The 20172-nt window shown below is 40.3% G+C and overlaps 1 protein-coding gene and 1 non-coding gene across 2 annotated transcripts; one reads left to right on the plus strand and one right to left on the minus strand.

Annotated features, from left to right (window-relative positions):
• Nucleotides 1–9099: 9099 nt before the first annotated feature.
• Nucleotides 9100–9525, minus strand: LOC130469825 (uncharacterized). The gene has a single exon (XM_056839330.1). It carries the CDS (start codon nucleotides 9523–9525, stop codon nucleotides 9100–9102), a length of 426 nt encoding a protein of 141 aa, XP_056695308.1.
• A 5793-nt stretch (nucleotides 9526–15318) lies between these two features.
• LOC130471138 (small nucleolar RNA R71) lies at nucleotides 15319–15424 on the plus strand. Its single transcript, XR_008931804.1, has one exon. It is a non-coding gene; the product is annotated as a small nucleolar RNA R71 (small nucleolar RNA).
• Nucleotides 15425–20172: the final 4748 nt, after the last annotated feature.

The raw sequence follows: 20172 nt of genomic DNA on the forward strand, positions 1-20172 counted from the left end.
TCATTACCCATTAAACTGCCAATATCCATCTTCTTCTTTCTTGTTCCACGCCATTTTCATCAGTAAACTCAAACAAGCATTTACTTATATCAACTTTTACAAACGGATCAAAACCAACAGCGATATCGAATATCATTCGAATTAACACAATATAATACTCCTCTTCTTTTTTCTTTCTGTCTTTGCAAGTTAAAGATTAGATTAAGATTGCAGGACCTGATTTCGAATTTCGAATGTAATCAAGATTTTGAGTACAAGATTTGAATTGCAGTTGTAATTATTAAATTTTGGGTTTTGGGGAATAATTTTTGGGTAGTATTTGAAATTATCGGCGTATAATTGATGTTTCTTGAGGCTAGTTTATTTGACCTATAATTTAAACATAATCTCATGCTTTGTCGCATTTTCGAGGCTAATTTTTGTAAGTGAAGAGGACTTCTTATGTTCTTGGAGATTCTGGGTTTTTTTTTAGAGAAAATTGATATTTTAATTTATGTGAATTTCATCAATTTGTGCTCTAATATATATTCTTTCTGAGCTATTTGTTTTAAATTTTCACCTGAAAATTGTATTATTGTGTGAACTTATACCCTTTCTTTGTATAGCAAAGTGAACCACTAAACACATGAGTAAATATATTTTCCTATGATATATTACTGAGTTTATAAGTAATTGTTTATAATCATCAAATTCACATGTTTGTTTATAAACCTCAACTTAAGTGTTGGTTGTGGTTATGTGTGGCGCTTTAATGCTTTAAGTATCAGACGTTGGACCAGGTGAATATAGTTCAGTTTGATATCAGATTTATTGGAATTATATATTAAACTCTCATTAATTAGTATCCCAAGTTGTCAGTACTCATACTTTATTCGTGGTCTATTATATATAAAACACAAGTGATAGATTAGCATTAGTGCAAAAGCTAAATATATTTCTTTAGTATAATGCTAACATTGTCTCGTTTTTGGTATACAATGCCTTAAGTTTTCCAATCATTTTAGCCTTTTATTTGGATATTTGTAGTAGGTGGTCATGACTTCTTTGTTGTGGTATTTCTGTGAACTACGGAGTACTACGTAAGAGCATTGTGTGAATTTCTCGAGTTATGACTCAACCTTGCACAAGTTGTTATAATGAGAACACTTTTATCACACAAGGGTAACTTGAAAAAAAATAACTAACTAGGCATACACTTTGGTTAATGTTTTGGGTACACTGATAGACATGTAATAATTGTGCTCCTTGGGCATGTGTCCTTATCTTAACTGCATATGATCAGTGTTCAAATATTATTTCCTTCTGCAAGTTCTCATCTTTTGAGTGAGGAGATATGGTAACTTGGCTTGGGGAGTATAATACAATATCTTCGTATGCAGTAAGGTGAAGAACGGGTTAGTATATCTCTGTTTTTGCCATAAACCAATTTTTGGAGTAACTACGTCCATTTTTATGTTTTTTGGCCCTTTTAGAGCAACTATGTCCATGTCCATTTTTCTGTTTTTTTGCCTTTGTGTTTTCTCCCGTCTTTCTATTTCTTGTGTTATTTTTATTTTTATACGATTTGCAGTTTGTTGTTAGGAAACTTTTGTTGACTATGTTACTCAGGCTCTTCATTTCACGTTCATGATCCATGTCAGATCCTCATGGATAGTTTTCACAAATTAGTCGACTCCAAACACTTGGACACACACTTGCTTTCGAATAACATAGCTTGTAAAATACGAAGTAAGTTTGAGGCGCTAATTTGTTGTTGTTAGAAATATCGCCTACACCCATCAGATAAAAAAAACAACCTTAGTAACTATACCAACGTCATTGCGTTATGTCTTCCCTTTTTTTCCAGAGCAGGAATGACTACCTTAATAACTCGGTATCATGTAACAAATCAACTTAACAAATGGGTATCATGTAACAAATCACCTTGGAGGTTTGATTGAGTGAATGTTGGACCCTTAATTTTGTAAGCTATACATTATAATTAAGTAATGAAATACTCTTATGCTTACGTTGAAAAACTACAAGTTCCATAGACTCATAATTTCGCTATTGTAGAATAAAAGCACAACAAAACTATACATACTATTATTCCATAGGCTCATAAGCACAAGAACACAATGATGCTAAATTTGAAATTCCCAGCTACACCGCGCGCAACGATCGCGGCCAACGACTAGTGTGTATAAAGGAGACATGTGTTTATTGTTTAAAAACATAAAAAAGGAAATTTATTAATGATATTTTAAGTGGGAATTGCAATACGGTAAATAATGAATAAAATTGGGGGCATAATGGGCAAGAAAAATGATGCAAAACATGGAGGCATGTTCGGCTTTTTTAGGAAGTAGAGGATAAGAATAGAAATAATAGAACAAATTTATTTTCCCTTTCAAAAAACAAAAAAAAAATTAAAAAAAAAATTATTCTTAATTAAAATTTTAAATGCATAAATTATTGATATGCAAATAGAGAAATGTTAGTAATGATATTACAAGCATCATTGCAATAGTTTTAATTAAGTACTTCAACGTACTAATATAAATTTTATTACAACGAGTAAAGAGTAGTAAATGGGGTAAAGGAAATAATGTAAAATCCTAAGCTTGTTAAGTGTTGTAATTTTAGGCAATAGTAGGACAAAATACTAATTTTACATTCACTTTCTCAAACCTCTAATTGCAAAAATGTCCTATATTGAGATTTTTGAGAATAGCTTTTTCACCCCAAAACTCACTTTCAAACCTCTCATAACCAAACACTCCCAACTAGCTTTTTTAAAAAAAGTCAAACCTCTAGTTCACATCAAAAAGCTCTTTTTCCATCAAACCTCTCCAAACCAACCACCCCCTATGTATCTCTCTCTCCAATAATTTCGACCACCCACGCATATTCTGCCTGAAAATAAAACCAATCTCACCGAAATCGTTAAAGGTAGAATGAAGGCTGCGAAAAGGAGGAAGAGGAGAAGGGGAGTGAGGTAGGCGAGTAGGAGGAAGAAGGGTAGAAGGAGGTCGCGCCGGAATTGATTTTGTTTTTGAATTGTCGCCCCGCGCACGACGTTCGCGGGGGAGTTAAGGCTACCGCATGAATTAAAAAGTGATACCGCAAGTGTACGATGTCTGTTGTTAGCAGATACTTAGCAAATACGGGTCGATCCCACAGGGAGACAAGTTCTATTAATTTTTTCCCAATTATACGAACTATTTCAATAACGAAAGTTGATTTTGAGTGTTAACTAGTAAAACTAAAGCAATAATAAAAATGCGTAATTTATCAATGAATTAAAGGTCTAGGGCGTCTGTTCGGTTCACCATGCTTATACCAATCCAAGAACACAAATCAATTCGACAATGAATAGGCTAGGCCGAGTAATTAAAGTATATGTTAATCCTACGGTCGGGTCTTAACACTTTCAATCCAACATATGCAGTACGGTCGCTAACATAATAAGAATTGCCAATTGCACAAAGCCTCTAAGAATATGATCTTTCAATTCTAATTCCTATTAGCTAGATAATCAATCCACGATATTGGCCAATTACATGAATCAACAATTAATAACAAATCAATTGGAATTAGTCAAGCATAATCTATAAATTAACAAACTTTAATGCATAACAATCATGGTATAAACATGGCTTCCCTTACTTAGCCCTAGAATAAAACTACTCGCTCATGACTAGACTAACGAACATGAAATATGAAATAATAATGAAATTTATAATGCACAATAATAGAAAACAATAATTCAAAGCAAGAAGAATTATGAAAAATACCTCTATATTGATCGATCGAATGGAGTGTACTAGGGCTAAATAATATGAAGAGAGAAAAATAAAACTAAGCATCTAAAAGAATTCTAAGGAAAATATAACATGAGGGAAATAAATTAGTTTCCTTGAGTATTTATATGCTCCTATTTTCTAAAATAAAATAAATAAATAAATAAGAAAATAAAAAATAAAAGTCGTCGATGATTGGTCGATGGAGCGATGACGTGGCAGCCAAACCCGAGCACGAGCCACGCACACGGCAAGAAAGATGGCGAGGCATGGGCAGCGAGGGATCTCGCGCACCATCCCTCGCTGGCATGATGATGAGCGACTAGCAAGAAAGTAGAGCAGCGAGGGAGCTAGCGAGCCATCCCTCGCTGGCATGATGATGAGCGACTAACAAGAAAGTAGAGCAGCGAGGGAGCTAGCGAGCCATCCCTCGCTGGCCTAGTGAGATGCATAGCAGGCTGCCATGAAACGACGAGGCACGACGATAGATGTAGCGAGCCAACGAGGGATCTTGCGAGCCAACGAGGGATCTTGCGAGGCAACGAGAGATCTTGTGAGCCAACGAGAGATCTTGCGAGCCTATGCACAAGCGATACATCGAGCTAATCATCCCCGGAAAGCTCAATTCTCCGATTAAACACTTCGTCTCCGACTCAAACCATCCGGTGATCATATGATCCACCTCCAAACACTCCGAAAGCACCCAAATGATTGTAAAATCACCTGAAATATCAAAGAAAACACAAACGGAGCGCAATAGAGTACAATAACGACGACTTATGCAATTATGACTCTAAATGCAACTAAAATGAGACAAATGCCTAGAAATACAGCCTAAATGAACCTAGAATACCCTATATAAATATGATTCATCAAATTCCCCCAAGCTAGACTGTTGCTTGTCCCCAAGCAACATTAGACCGAAGACAGAGAAATGAGACGCACATGACTTTCATTGAACCTGAACAAACCAACTCAACTCTCGGGCAAACAATCAAACAAATTATTAAGACAGAAATCTAGCTCGGATACAAATAGAACCACAAAGTATCATGATCCACAATTGAAACAACCAAGCTTAGCCACAAACTGTTCTCAATCAAGCTAGTCGTCGCCGCATACCTTGTAGAATATAAATATATGATGCAACGTGGGGTAAGATGACAATAGCAAGAAACAATTTTCGCTCAATCACAAAACAAACATGACGATCAAGAGGTCTTTATAATATGCTTGTAATGGGGCTAAGTGAAAAGGAAGGGTAGGATATAATTTGGGAAAAAGTGAGAGTAAGGTCCAACTTGGGGAGCAAAGGTGAACTATATGCGTTGGCGATAATGCCGAAAATCCAACTCCATCGAACCGTGAAATCCGAACAATCAACTAAATTATAACCAAGGGGAAGAACATAATATAATGTCAAATGATCAATCTTCAATCCCCTTTCCTTGCCTTCAAACTATATACAAAAACGAAAAACATACATTTTTTTTATTGATTTTTCTTTGATTTTCTCTCTTTTTTTCTTTTTCTTTTTCTTTTTTTTTCTTTTTTTTAATTTATGAAATCGAAACAAAATAATGAAAACGAAATGACATAAATAAATCTAATGCTAACTGTTACAAGCTTGGGTGCCAACAATAATATGCATCATTTTCGAACCACAAATCCAAACATAGCCTCGAACCACGAACTATTGGCTTAGTGTGCCAATCAATCAACACTAATGAAACCCTTAAGAACACCGAAGCTCCCCCAAGCTAGACTCAGGACAAGTAACCAACGGGGCTAATAGGGCTCAATTTTGTGGAGTTAAAAGAATAAACGGACAAGGCTACAACATGGGTATGAAAGGCAGGAACTGATGTTTCTAAATTCGTCTGAAGGCTTCCTAAGAGAATGGCCTCTGTCATACGCGGCATGCGTGAGTTACAACTAAACTACTAATGAATCTCAAGCCAGAATCATACGATAGCAAGTCACATCAATCACACAAACACATAGTAAGGTGACCTACAAGGTAATTGGCTGGCTATTCTTGACACGAGACCAACATCTTACCGCATACCATTCAATTGGTTCACACAATGCCAAGAAGTTATCAATGTATAGCACAACCGACTGAATTTCAGAATCATAGCTAAGTTCAAGAGAAGCTTCAAAGAGTCAAATAAAGTCCGAACATAGTTTGAAAGTCAAATACACTATGCAGGGTATAAATAAGTATGAATGCAAGTAAAGAAAAACAACTAAACTAATCAATAATACTAGGAAAGCAGTACATTTTTTTCGTTGCACGTAAACTCCTACCCCTAATGGATGGTACAAAGCGTACAACACCTATGAAAGCGATAAAAATTACACTAAGAAAGCAATAAAGGATAGGATATCCCTCCCCCCAAGCTAGAATGATGCAGTGACCCCACTGCGACAATACATAGTAATGCAAGGGAAAGAGAAAAGGAACGACTTACTCAGCAAGAGTCGGGGCAGGAGCTGGAAGCCGTGCAAGAATGGTGGAAACATCCTGTCGCAAAGAGGCAACCTGGTCGTCAAGAGCTGAGAGACGCTCAAAGACAGCAGTATGAAAAGTTTCGCAAAGCGAAACAAGGGCTCCCAGCTGGTGCTCAAGTGGTACAGAGCCGGTAACAGGAGCAAGTGATGCTGGACCCTCGGGGGTAGCAGCAATATGAGACGCAGGAGTACTCAATGAGGGTCCGGGGGGTGGACGCGCGGAGTCTGCCGTCCGGCTCCTCGATCGTCGAAAGTCAAGTGAGAATGTCAAACATCCCGAGGTACTGAGATCTTCCCGAGAACACGTTAGATAGGCATAAGGGGAGTCGGCCAGGCGGTGTCCCCCTCGTTTCACGTTCCAAACATAACGATCTCCAGTCTCTTTGATCCAACCAAAACGACCCAATGCCTTAGTGTCAAGCAAATAGTTTTTCGATGAAACCGGCTTCTTGCCCTCAGTTGACAACCCAAAATGCTTGGCAATACAAGTGGTAGAACCGCCACAATGGATATCCCCAACATCTCTGTTTCGAGCAGTATGAAAGGCTGAGACCAAGAAAGAACCATAATCAATCGTAGGAAGGTCCGGATGCCTTTCAATAGTGAAAGCCAATAAGGTCTGAGGTTAGATGTGGTGACTTGATTCATCTCCTTTTTAAGGGTAGAAGACACTTTTAATCACCCGATGGAGTAATCTGAGGGATGGATTGATGATCGAGCCACACTTTCTATGGCCGGGATTCCAATCCTTTTTTCCAGTTATTCGAAACCAAAAGTGGGAGAGATCGCAAGGCGTATCATCCTCAGTTATCTTGTCATCCAAGAAGGTGGTGAACCCGTATGAATCAATTATGCATTCTTTCTCCCATCCATATATATCATTTACCTCATCGACAGTCAATTCACGAGCTACACCACCAAGTTTAAAATATAGCTTTGAGGGATCTCCTTTAAACTCAAAGGAAGCTAGGAATTCATAAGTCCAATATGCAAAAGTAAGCTCAGTAATACCAAGAAATTTCTCCCAAGACGAACCAGAAAGAAGTTCGACAATACTAGAATGAAGTCCCAACTTGGTAGCCGCATCTATGGAGTAGAAAAGTGTAGAACGAACTGGTCTTTTGTGCAAGGCGGCTAGCAAGGTTTGTTGGCAAAGCTCAGGATTTAGATGTGGTGGTGGTGGTGGTATAATGGGTGTGAGGGTTTGTAAGGGTGGTGGTAATATGGGTGGGGTGACTTTTGGTGGTGGGGATTTTGGGGTGGGTGGCTTTTGGAATGTGGCAGGTTTGGGTGCAGTTGGTTTAGTGGTATTACGCTTAGGATTTGAGCGTCTTGGTGGTGTCATGGTGTATGAAATCTATGATAAGTGTCACCGCAATCAACAATGCCAATAATCTAAGTAAATCAAAACTCCAATGATCCAAGCAATAGTCAAAATCAATGAAATTCAGAATCCACAACGAAGTAATTTGTCCCCCAATCAGTTTCAATGGACAATCAAGTAATTCATATAATTCAATTCAACCATAAGCATAGAAATCTTGAATAATGTCAAAGAGTAAAAGAGAGGGAGTTATTCGAATCTTACTACCAACTTGGTGATGAATAGAGCATGAAATTGATGTAAACCTTCTCCTTTGACCCTTATGAAGTTCACAATTCAACCAATTCGAACTCCAACCATGAGAAACAAAAAGCCCCAAATTGATTAAGTCTAGGGTTTATGATTTTAAAGTATGGAAAAGATGGAGAAATTGGGGTTACTGGCTGGGCGAGGGGCGGCGCCGGAAACGGAGGTGGTCGCCGGCGGTTAATTGCGGTGGTGGTAGTTGGTAGGCGGGGTGATGGTGGGTGATGGAGAGTGTTGGTGCGCGAGGGTGAGAGAGAGGTGGGGGTGGGCTGTTGCGTGAGGCAAGAGATTGTGAAGGGAGATTATGTTGGTTGGGCTTGTGGGTGAAACAGCAGGTGGAGTGGGCAAGGCTAGGCGAGGCATCCCTCGCTGGGGCGAGTGCTCTCTCGCTGCAACAAGGGCTCGAGCGCTGGGTCGAGTGCTCTGTCGCTGGGAGCTTACGTGAGACACACAATAGAAGAGCTGACAGGCGCGAGTATCGATTGCTCTCTCGCTGGCGTCGAGTGCTCGATCGCTGGCTGCGTGAGATCCCTTGCTGGGGTACTGCTGCTGGTGCGATAAAATTGGTGAGCGAAGAGTGCTGCTAGCGCGAGTGCAGGCTGGCTCGCAAGGGCGTAGCGCAGAGCAACGCTCGCTGGCTTGCGAGTGCTCTCTCGCTGAGATGCTCATGGTGCGCGACGAATCCAGCGCCCACGCTGGATTGCCAGCGGGCAAGGCAGTGGCTATTTCTTAGAGTGTATACAGGCCAGCGCGCACGCTGGGTAGGCGCTGGGTTTCGCGAGCTTGTTGATCCATTTGCGGCTTGTCGATGCATTAAAATTTCTCGGAATCTAAAAATAATAATTCAAACACCACTAAGCTCAAAAATTAGAATCGTTAGTAAAATTAAAACACGCAAAAATAAATGAATAAATACGATGAACGAAAAACTAATCTAAAAAAAAATAAAAATAAAAATAAAAATGTGAATTCAAGTGAACTCGAAAATAAAATATTTTTGTTCTTTTGTTGTTTATATACCTTTTTTTTTATAATAAAATAACCAAATAAATAAAATAAATTAGATTAAAAATAGAAATAAATGAAAAAAATTGAAAAGAAAAAGAGTTAGAAATCGGGTTGCCTCCCGATAAGCGCTCGTTTTAAGTCATTAGCTTGACTCCACCTCAATAGTCAAGCGTCGGTGGGTGGATCAGAGAGATAGATCGTCTCCAATTTTCCAATAAACGCTCCTTCAGTGTATAGCTTCAAACGTTGATCGTTCACTTTGAACTTGGTGCCATTTTCACTAGCAACCTCAATAGCTCCATGTTCCTTGACTTCGGTGATAGTAAAAGGTCCGGACCATCTAGACTTAAGCTTTCCTAGAAAAATCCGTAATCGTGAATTGTAAAGCAAGACCTTATCACCGATGTTGAACTCTCGTTTTTGGATCATCTTATCATGAAACTTCTTCGTTTGCTCCTTGTAGAGTCTATGATTCTCGTAAGCTTCAAACCGAAGTTCATCTAACTCATTCAATTGAAGAAGTCTCGCTTCACCGGCCGCTTCTAAATCCATATTGATCTCCTTGACGACCCAATTAGAGAGATATTCCATTTCAACTGGTAAATGACAAGCTTTGCCATACACCAACCGATACGGAGTTGTTCCTAACGGAGTCTTGTAGGCCGTGCGCAGCGCCCACAATGTGTCATCCAACTTCAACTACCAATCTTTTCGAGACTTGTTGACCACTTTTTCGAGAATTCTCTTTATCTGTCGATTAGAAACTTCAACTTGGCCACTCGTTTGAGGATGATAAGCCATGCCAACCTTTTGAGTAACTCCGTGCTTCTTCAGGAGAGCCTTAAATGTCCGTTGATGAAAATGGGAACCCCCATCACTAATCACGACCCGTGGGACTCCGAAGCGCGGAAAGATGATTTTCTTGAAAAGCTTCTTAACGACGTTAGAGTCGTTGGTTGGCGATGCAATATCTTCCACCCACTTTGTAACATAATCAACGGAAACCATGATGTACCGATTCCCACATGAAGAAGGGAACGGTCCCATAAAATCGATGCCCCATGCATCAAATGGCTCAACCTTAAGAATTCCAGTTTGTGGTAGCTCTTGCCTTTTCGAAACGTTACCCGTTCGTTGACATTCGTCACATGCATTGCAAAAGAAACGAGCATCCTTGAATATAGAAGGCCAATAGAAACCACTTTGAAGAGTTCGATGGGCGGTCGGAATAGCACCAAGATGACCACTAGAAGGTAAACTGTGGCAATGCTTAAGAACCCCGTGGGTATCCCAGTCCGCTATACACCTACGAAACATACCATCGGCACACTTCCGATACAAATGTGGATCATCCCAAAAATACCGCTTAGCATCATGGTAGAATCTCTTACGTTGTTGATATGTCAACTCCGGAGGATGGGAGCCACCAACACAATAGTTTTCAAAGTCCGCATACCATGGGGATTGAGTAGACACAGAGAATAGATGATCGTCAGGAAACGAATCATTGATTGGCCCGTCTGTGCTAGATTGAAATTTCAACCGAGAGAGATGATCTGCAACAACATTCTCAGCACCCTTCTTATCCCGAATCTCCAAATCAAACTCCTGGAGAAGAAGAATCCATCGAATGAGTCTCGGTTTGGCCTCTTTCTTGGCCAACAAATACTTCAAAGTGGCATGGTTAGTGTGTATAATGACTTTCGAACCAACAAGATACGTCCGAAATTTGTTAAGAGCATAAACAACCGCAAGGAGCTCTTTCTGAGTAGTAGCATAATTCATTTGAGCTCCATCCAAGGTTTTTCTTGCATAATAGATGGCATGCAACACCTTGTTCTTTCTTTGGCCAAGCACTGCTCCAACAGCATAATCACTCGCATCGCACATAATTTCGAACGGCAAATCCCAATCCGGAGGCTGAATGATTGGAGCAGTTATCAATGCTTTCTTAATCCTGTCAAAAGACTCCAAACAAGCATCAGTGAACTCAAATGTGGCATCCTTGAGCAATAATTGAGTAAGGGGTTTCGCAATTTTAGAAAAATCTTTTATGAAACGGCGATAGAAACCCGCATGACCGAGAAAACTCCTCACTCCCTTGACATTCACGGGAGGGGGAAGTTTCTCAATCACCTCAATTTTTTCTCGGTTAACTTGGATGCCACGCTAAAAAATAAGATGACCAAGTACCACTCCTTCATTGACCATAAAGTGGCACTTTTCCCAATTCAATACCAAATTCACTTCAGAACAACGTTTAAGCACTTTAGCAAGATTATGCAAACATACATCAAAGTCAGAACCATAAACACTAAAATCATCCATAAATACCTCCATGACATCCTCGATGAAGTCAGAAAAAATGGCCATCATACACCTTTGAAATGTAGTAGGGGCGTTGCACAAACCAAACGGCATTCTGCGGTATGCAAAAGTTCCATAAGGACAAGTGAACGTCGTCTTCTCCTGGTCGTCTGGGTGAATGGGAATCTGAAAGAAACCTGAGTATCCATCCAAATAACAGAAAAAGTTGTGTTTTGCTAATATTTCTAGCATCTGATCAATAAAGGGGAGGGGAAAGTGATCCTTCGAGGTGGCCGTATTCTACATTCTATAATCTATACACATACGCAAACCTGTAACAACACGAGTGGGGATAAGCTCATCCTTATCATTCTTAACGACCGTTGTCCCCCCCTTCTTGGGAACGACTTGCACCGGGCTCACCCATTTAGATTCTGAAATGGGATAGATGATGCCCGCATCAAGTAGTTTTACTACCTCTTTTCTCACCACATCTTGCATATTAAGATTCAAACGATGTTGTGGCTGTATGCGAGGGCGGTGATCTACTTCCAAGTTAATTCTATGCATACAAAAGTCAGGACTAATTCCCTTGAGATCGTCAATGCTATACCCGATTGCCTTTTTGTGCATATGGAGCACGGTCAGAAGCTTAGAAAGCTGGCTATCGTCGAGTGCAGCATTAACGATCACAGGAAAATCATCATTATCATCAAGAAATGCATATTTAAGGTGAGATGGTAATGGTTTTAGTTCTACCTTCGTTACCTGTGGCTCGGAATACCTCAAAATCGTCGACCTTCTCAGTTTCACTTCTATCTAGGTCCGAGATCAAGGAATCAATCTCACAATCTCCTTCTCCTTTCTTGGCCTTCAAGGTGAGAGTCGCCAGCAATAGATCATCATACAACATTCTGTTAGCTTTTTATACATATGAATAAACATAAATCAAGCGGAAAAACCATAAAGCCAGGAAACATATTATTTACACATAATCATTTAGCATAATTTAGATGCATACACTTTGTAGCGTGCCCTCCCTAGCTGCGCCCGAACCGAACAAGAACAAGTCTTTAGGACTCCAAGTGTCGTCCCTCCATAGATAGTCCAAAGCACGTCCGGATCCGCCTTAAGCTTGACCAATTAGAATCGCCCTTAAGGTTACTAGGATTTTCGGCTAATAGGTTGCAAGTGTTTGGCTGATTTTTGCTTCAAAATCTTACCTTTAGAATACTTCAATTGTCTGTTAAATATGTGACCCTAGGCCTATATTTATAGAGTTTATGGAAAGGAATTATAATCCTACTAGGATATGGATTTATTAATTAGAATCCTATTAGAACTCTAAATAATAAATTTAATCTTTTAGGATTAGGATTTAATCAATGCACGAATTTCGATAGGATTAGGATTCGTTACGAACACGAGTGTCGCACGACCACGAGGGAAGCACGCACCGCGCAGGCCTTGCGGCCCACACGCGTGAGCGCTGCCTCGCAGCCCACGAGCATACAACCCGCGCGCGCTTGCAGCCTTGCTGGGCCTGGCGAGGCTGTGGCCTTTTGCGTTGGGCGCTTGGCTTGCTGGGCGCGGGCCTGGCTTCGTGCTGGGCCTCCGTCTAGCAAGCCTCGTCCGATGCTAATTCGTACGATGCGCTTCCGATTAAATTCCCGGTTCTGGAATTCATTTCCGATACGAACAATATTTAATATTTCCGATTCCGGAATTAATTTCCGTTTCGAACAAATATTTAATATTTCCGTTTCCGGAATTATTTTCCGATTCCGATAATATTTCCGATTCTGACAATATTTCCGTTTCCGGCAATATTTCCGATTCCGGTAATATTTCCATTTCCAATAATATTTTCCGATACGTACCATGTTTCCGTTTCCGGCAACATCTACGACTTGGATAATATTTATATTTCCGATACGATCCATATTTCCGTTTCCGGCAATATCATCCTTTCCGGAGTATTCATTTCTTGCTTGTGACGATCTCAGCTTCCACTGAAACCAAGATCCGTCGATTCCGAATATCCATAGATGCCATTAAATACTTGATCCGTTTACGTACTATTTGTGTGACCCTACGGGTTCAGTCAAGAGTAAGTTGTGGATTAATATCATTAATTCCACTTGAACTGAAGAGGCCTCTAGCTAGGCATTCAGCTCACTTGATCTCACTGAATTATTAACTTGTTAATTAATACTGAACCGTATTTATTAGACTTAACATTAAATGCATACTTGGACCAAGAGCATTATTTCCTTCACATTCTAGGGATGTTGTCTAGAGAAATCTCTTCTACAATATCAATCCTGCAACAAGTATTCTCAAGCATAGGAGACTTCACAGCATTAGTTAGATTAAAAATAACAGTATCATCACCAACACTCAAAGTAAGAGGACTTGACATCAATTACAGCACCTGCAGTACATAAAAATGGCCTACCCAAAATTATGGGGATTTGACTATCCTCCTCCATATCTAGCACTACAAAATCAACAGGAATGTAGAATTTCCCCACCCGGACTGGAACATCCTCCAAAATACCCAAGGGATACTTTATAGAACGATCTTCCATTTGCAACGTGATTTGTGTGCATTTTAGTTTTCCCATATTCAACCTATTACAGACAGAAAGGGGCATGACAGACACACTTGCACCTAAATCACACAATGCTTTATCAATGAACAATGCACCTACATGACAGGGGATGGAAAAACTACCCGGATCCTTAAGTTTGGGTGGAGACATATTTTGCAATATGGCACTGCATTCTTCAGTTAGAGTGACTCTCTCCACACCACCATAATACCTTTTCTTAGTGATCATCTCTTTCAAAAATTTTACATAAACAGGAACTTGAGATATTAAATCAGTAAAAGGGACCGTTACCTCAAGATTCTTGACCATTGCCAAGAACTTACCAAGATGTTGATCGACCTTAGTTTTCTGCATCCGGTGAGGGAAAGGCAGCTTAGGCACAATAGGGAGAGAATCAGAAATCTTCTCCTTCCCCTTATTTACGCCAACATCATCAACATTATCAACTTCTGGGACTTGAGGCTCTACATCAATTGCTTTCTCTGGTCCATCTGTGTTCCCCTTAGCAAGAGTTGCATCATCAGTGGGCATCGGGAGTCCATTATATTTAGTGCCACTTCTAAGAGTGATAGCATTGACACTTTCTCTGTTCTGGGGCGGAGTATGTTGCTCTGGTAGTGTACCCGGTTGCCTTTGAGATAGAGTGTCAGCAAGTTGAGCAACTTGATTCTCCAACATTCTATTCCGATTCTTCAACTCTTTGATGCTCTCATCATGGTTCTTTTGGGCTATCTCTGCGGTCTTCTGCATATTTGCAATGAGCTTATACAGATCACCCATGTTAGGCTCTGGAGTAGCACTGGTCTGAGGGGCTTGTTGTTGATAGCCTTGGTGCGAGGGCCTATTAAACCCCGGGGGATCATTATGTGAGGCTCCTTGTTGAAATGGAGGTCTAGCAACATGTGGTTGAGGTGGATGGAACTGTGGTTGCGACCATTGTTGACAGGGCTGAGGATTCTGAACATTGTTGCCCCGATATGAGAAATTTGGATGGTTCCTCCAACCCGGATTAAATGAATTGGAATATGGGTCATTGGGTTGTCTCTGTTGAAAAGCATTCACTTGCTCCAATTGCGTAGTATCCTGCAAACTATAAGAGCACTCATGACCAAAGTGACCTTGGATGCCACATACTTCGCAGTAGGAAGTTGTCACTGGAGCTGCACTAGACATAGCATTGATACTCATTGGGGGAGTACCAGACTGAGGAGCCTTCAAAGAATCGATCTTCAGGTTCAAGGCTGCCACTTATGAGGACAATAGAGCATAAGCGACATCCAATTTTCCCTTATTAGATGTGGTTCTGGTGGTGATGTAATGGTTGGCAGCTAAATTGGCAAGAAAATCATAACCTGCATCCACTTCTTTTTCAAGAAAAACACCCCCAGGAGCAGAATCAACCGTGTTCTTTGTTTCATCTTGCAAACCATGGTAGAAAATCTGAGCCAAGAACCATTTTTCAATGTTGTGATGCGGACACGACCGCTGCAAAGCCTTGAATCTATCCCAGGCTTCTCGAAGTGATTCACCAGGTTCTTGAGTGAATGTAGTCAGCTTATGCCTTATTTCAGCAGTCTTGGTGGGTGGAAAGAATTCTTCTAGAAAGGCCTATGAAATAGCACTCCACTCTGTCTCCTTGACATCATTCAACCATGTCTGAGCCTTATCACGAAGGCTAAAACCAAACAACATGACTTTCAATAGGTCTTGAGTGACCCCTTGATGCTTGATAGTGCCACACAGTTGGTTGAACCTCTGCAAATGGTTGGTGGGTTCCTCAGGTGGATGGCCACCATATTGACTTTGTGAGACCATGGAGATTAGAGCGGGCTTGATCTCAAAGTTGACTGCATCAATAGTTGGCATTGTGAGCCCAGTCGGAACACTATTCGAGGAAGGAACCCCATATGATTTCAGGGATTTAGACATCGTGTGACTCGGTGGAGTCTGTGAGTCTTGGGACCCTGACTGCTTCTTCTTTTTCTGTTGCTTTTTTAGTTGAAGAAGGGTCTTTCCAAGATCGGGATCGGGAGGAACCAAGGTACCCGTTCTGGCAGACCTGGGAATAAACAACAACGAAATAAAACGCAGTGAGATTTGCCTCAATTGGAACTGAGAGTTCCAATGAGACAATGGAAACAGTTCAAATAATCAAACTAAAACTAATAGAATCTAGCCGTCTCCCCGGCAATGGCGCCAAAAACTTGATGAATTAAAAAGTGATACCGCAAGTGCACGGTGTCTGTTGTTAGCAGATACTTAGCAAATACGGGTCGATCCCACAGGGAGACAAGTTCTATTAGGTTTTGCCCAATTATACGAACTATTTCAATAACGAAAGTTGATTTTAAGTGTTAACCAAAGGAATAATAAAAATGCGTAATTTAAGAATGAATTAAAGGTCTAGGGCGTCTGTTCGGTTCACCATGTTTATACCAATCCAAGAACACAAATCAATTCGACAATGAATAGGCTAGGCCGAGTAATTAAAGTATATGTTAATCCTACGGTCGGGTCTTAACACTTTCAATCCAACATATGCAGTACGGTCGCTAACATAATCAGAATTTCCAATTGCACAAAGCCTCTAAGAATATGATCTTTCAATTGTAATTCCTATTAGCTAGATAACCAATCCACGATATTGGCCAATTACATGAATCAACAATTAATAACAAATCAATTGGAATTACTCAAGCATAATCTATAAGTTAACAAACTTTAATGCATAACAATCATGGTATAAACATGGCTTCCCTTACTTAGCCCTAGAATAAAACTACTCGCTCATGACTAGACTAACGAACATGAAATATGAAATAATAATGAAATTCATAATGCACAATAATAGGAAACAATAATTCAAAGCAAGAAGAATTATGAAAAATACATCTATATTGATCGATCGAATGGAGTGTACTAGGGCTAAATAATATGAAGAGAGAAAAATAAAACTAAGCATTTAAAAGAATTCTAAAGAAAATATAACATGAGGGAAATAAATTAGTTTCCTTGAGTATTTATATGCTCCTATTTTCTAAAATAAAATAAATAAATAAATAAGAAAATAAAAAATAAAAGTCGTCGATGATTGGTCGATGGAGCGATGACGTGGCAGCCAAACCCGAGCACGAGCCACGCACACGGCAAGAAAGATGGCGAGGCATGGGCAGCGAGGGATCTCGCGCACCATCCCTCGCTGGCATGATGATGAGCGACTAGCAAGAAAGTAGAGCAGCGAGGGAGCTAGTGAGCCATCCCTCGCTGGCATGATGATGAGCGACTAGCAAGAAAGTAGAGCAGCGAGGGAGCTAGTGAGCCATCCCTCGCTGGCCTAGTGAGATGCATAGCAGGCTGCCATGAAGCGATGAGGCACGACGATAGATGTAGCGAGCCAACGAGGGATCTTGCGAGCCAACGAGGGATCTTGCGAGCCAACGAGGGATCTTGCGAGCCAACGAGAGATCTTGCGAGCCTATGCACAAGCGATACATCGAGCTAATCATCCCCGGAAAGCTCAATTCTCCGATTAAACACTTCGTCTCCGACTCAAACCATCCGGTGGTCATTCGATCCACCTCCAAACACTCCGAAAGCACCCAAATGATTGTAAAATCACCTGAAATATCAAAGAAAACACAAACGGAGCGTAATAGAGTACAATAACGACGACTTATGCAATTATGACTCTAAATGCAACTAAAATGAGACAAATGCCTAGAAATGCAGCCTAAATGAACCTAGAATACCCTATATAAATATGATTCATCAGATGTGCGCCAACGACATGGTAGTTATGCAGATCTTGTGTGCACCCTTCGTGTCGCCGCCGCACAACCTGTGCATGGTTGCCTTGTTAGTCCCGCAGAGGTTGTGTGCCAGTAGAGCAGAGCAGCAGTTTGATCTTTTTTTTTTTCTCTTTTTTCTTTTAATTCATGTTATTTGTTTTTTTTGATACCAAACAATTATTATCCAGACACTCGTTTCACACGATTTAATTGTCATATGCTTGCTGAACAACCACCGATAACTTTGAATATCTGCTCACTACTAAGTCATGAGAATTATTGTTTAAATATTTTTTATTCATTTTTTGTTATAATTATTGTTGTTTAATTATTGTTTTATTTTATTATTGAAGGAAATATGTCCTTGCTCCAAGTTTGCTTTTAACGCATTTAATGCGAAATCTAATAAATGCGGTTTAAATTAATTAAACAAGTTAATTATTCAGTGGGATCAACTGATCGGAACGCCTAGATGGAGGACACTTCAGATCAAGTGGAATTAATATTATTAATGCCACAACTTACTCTTGACTGAACTCGTAGGGTCACACAAATAGTATGTGAAGTATTTAGGTGAATATAATATTCAGCAAATGCTCTAATATATGGATACTCGAAAATGATGGATGTTGGTTCCAATGGGAGCTAAACAAACCATCAAAAGCAAAGTCGCAAATATTGTGTGAAACAAAGATATTGCCGATAACGGAAATATAGTTCGTATCGAAAATAGAAATATTTCTGGAATCGGAAATATTGCCGTAAACGGAAATATTGTTCGAATCAAAAATATTACTGGAAATGCAAATATTGCCCGAATCAGAAATATTACCGGAAGCGGAAATATTACCGGAATCGGAAAATAAATCGGAAACGCGAAGCTAGATTCATGAGTCGGAAGCACAGGCTAAAAGGTCGTGTGCGTCGCATCCTATGGACAAGGCAAGCCCACGAGCTCACCGCAAGGAAAGCCCATGGTGTGCAGGTAGGCCAGCACAACGCGTAGTGCGCATTGGGGCCAGCCCAGTGGCACGAGGGCCCGTGGCTAATTTGGGCTCCAAAGTTTATTGTCGAGTAAGTTACTTAGGCCACAAGTCAGCCCACACAGCCGTTTGAATCTGGTTAGGGCTCTAACGTTGGTTTTCTAAATCTACCTAAATGATAGTTTCCTAATTCTAATCGTATTAGGGTTATGGAATTCTAGAATATTACGATCTAGTATATATAAAGGCCCTTGGCCATATTATTTAATTAGTACATGAATTATTTTATGATTCAAGGGAGAATTACATTTTTGCCTATCACCTAAAGTGAGATCCCGATTATCATATGCACCTTAAATGCGATTCTAAGCTAATCAAACTAAGACCGATCTGAATGTACTGTGTGTAGGGGAATACAGTTAAACATAATAACATGTGCGGAACAATCCCCAAAGCCAGGAAACATGTATAAAGCACAGATTAGGCAAACTTACATTCGAAGCGTGTTTTCCACAATAATCTGTCAACGAACACGAACAAAGAACTCCACTTGTCGTTCCTCTACTTGGTTCACCGACACGATTAGATCCATCTTGATAATCGTAGCTTAGAAAATTGATCAAGATACTTTGCTTTTGGGAAGAACTCACTTTGGAGGCACAAAGAGAATTAGGGTTCTCTGTGTCTCTAGGGTTTGAGTAATGTGAATTGTGTATATGTTGGAAACTAGGTTGTAAGGTTATATCATTAACCTTACTAACCGACCAAGCAAGAAGCAAGGCCGGCTAGCAAGCCGTGCGAGCCAAGCAACGGACACATGCCCGCGTGCCCAGCGACACACTGCAGGCCGAAGCCCACAGCGCGCGCGCCGAGCAGCTGGGCCGTGGGCCTTGCTCGCTCGTCGCTGCTGTTGCGCTATTGCTTGCTGTGAAGGAAATAATGCCCTTGGTCCAAGTATGCATTCTATGTTAAGTCTAATAAGTGCGGTTCAGTATTAATTAAACAAATTAATAATTAAGTGAGATCAAGTGAGCTGAATGCCTAGCTAGAGGCCGCTTCAGTTCAAGTGGAATTAATGATATTAATCCACAGCTTACTCTTGACGGAACCCGTAGGGTCACACAAATAGTACGTAAACGGATCAAGTATTTAATGGCATTAAATACTCTATCTATGGATATTCGGAATCGACGGATCTTGGTTTCAGTGGGAGCTGAGATCGTCACAAGCAAGAAATGAATACTCCGGAAACAATGATATTGCCGGAAACGGAAATATGGATCGTATCGGAAATATAAATATTATCCAAGTCGTAGATGTTGCCGGAAACGGAAACATGGTACGTATCGGAAAATATTATCGGAAATGGAAATATTGCCGGAATCGGAAATATTGCCGGAAATGGAAATATTGTCAGAATCGGAAATATTATCGGAATCGGAAAATAATTCCGGAAACGGAAATATTAAATATTTGTTCGAAACGGAAATTAATTTCGGAATCGGAAATATTAAATATTGTTCGTATCGGAAATGAATTCCGGAA

The sequence above is a fragment of the Spinacia oleracea genome, chromosome 3 (assembly GCF_020520425.1).
Source record: "Spinacia oleracea cultivar Varoflay chromosome 3, BTI_SOV_V1, whole genome shotgun sequence".
In the NCBI taxonomy this organism is placed as follows: domain Eukaryota; kingdom Viridiplantae; phylum Streptophyta; class Magnoliopsida; order Caryophyllales; family Amaranthaceae; genus Spinacia; species Spinacia oleracea.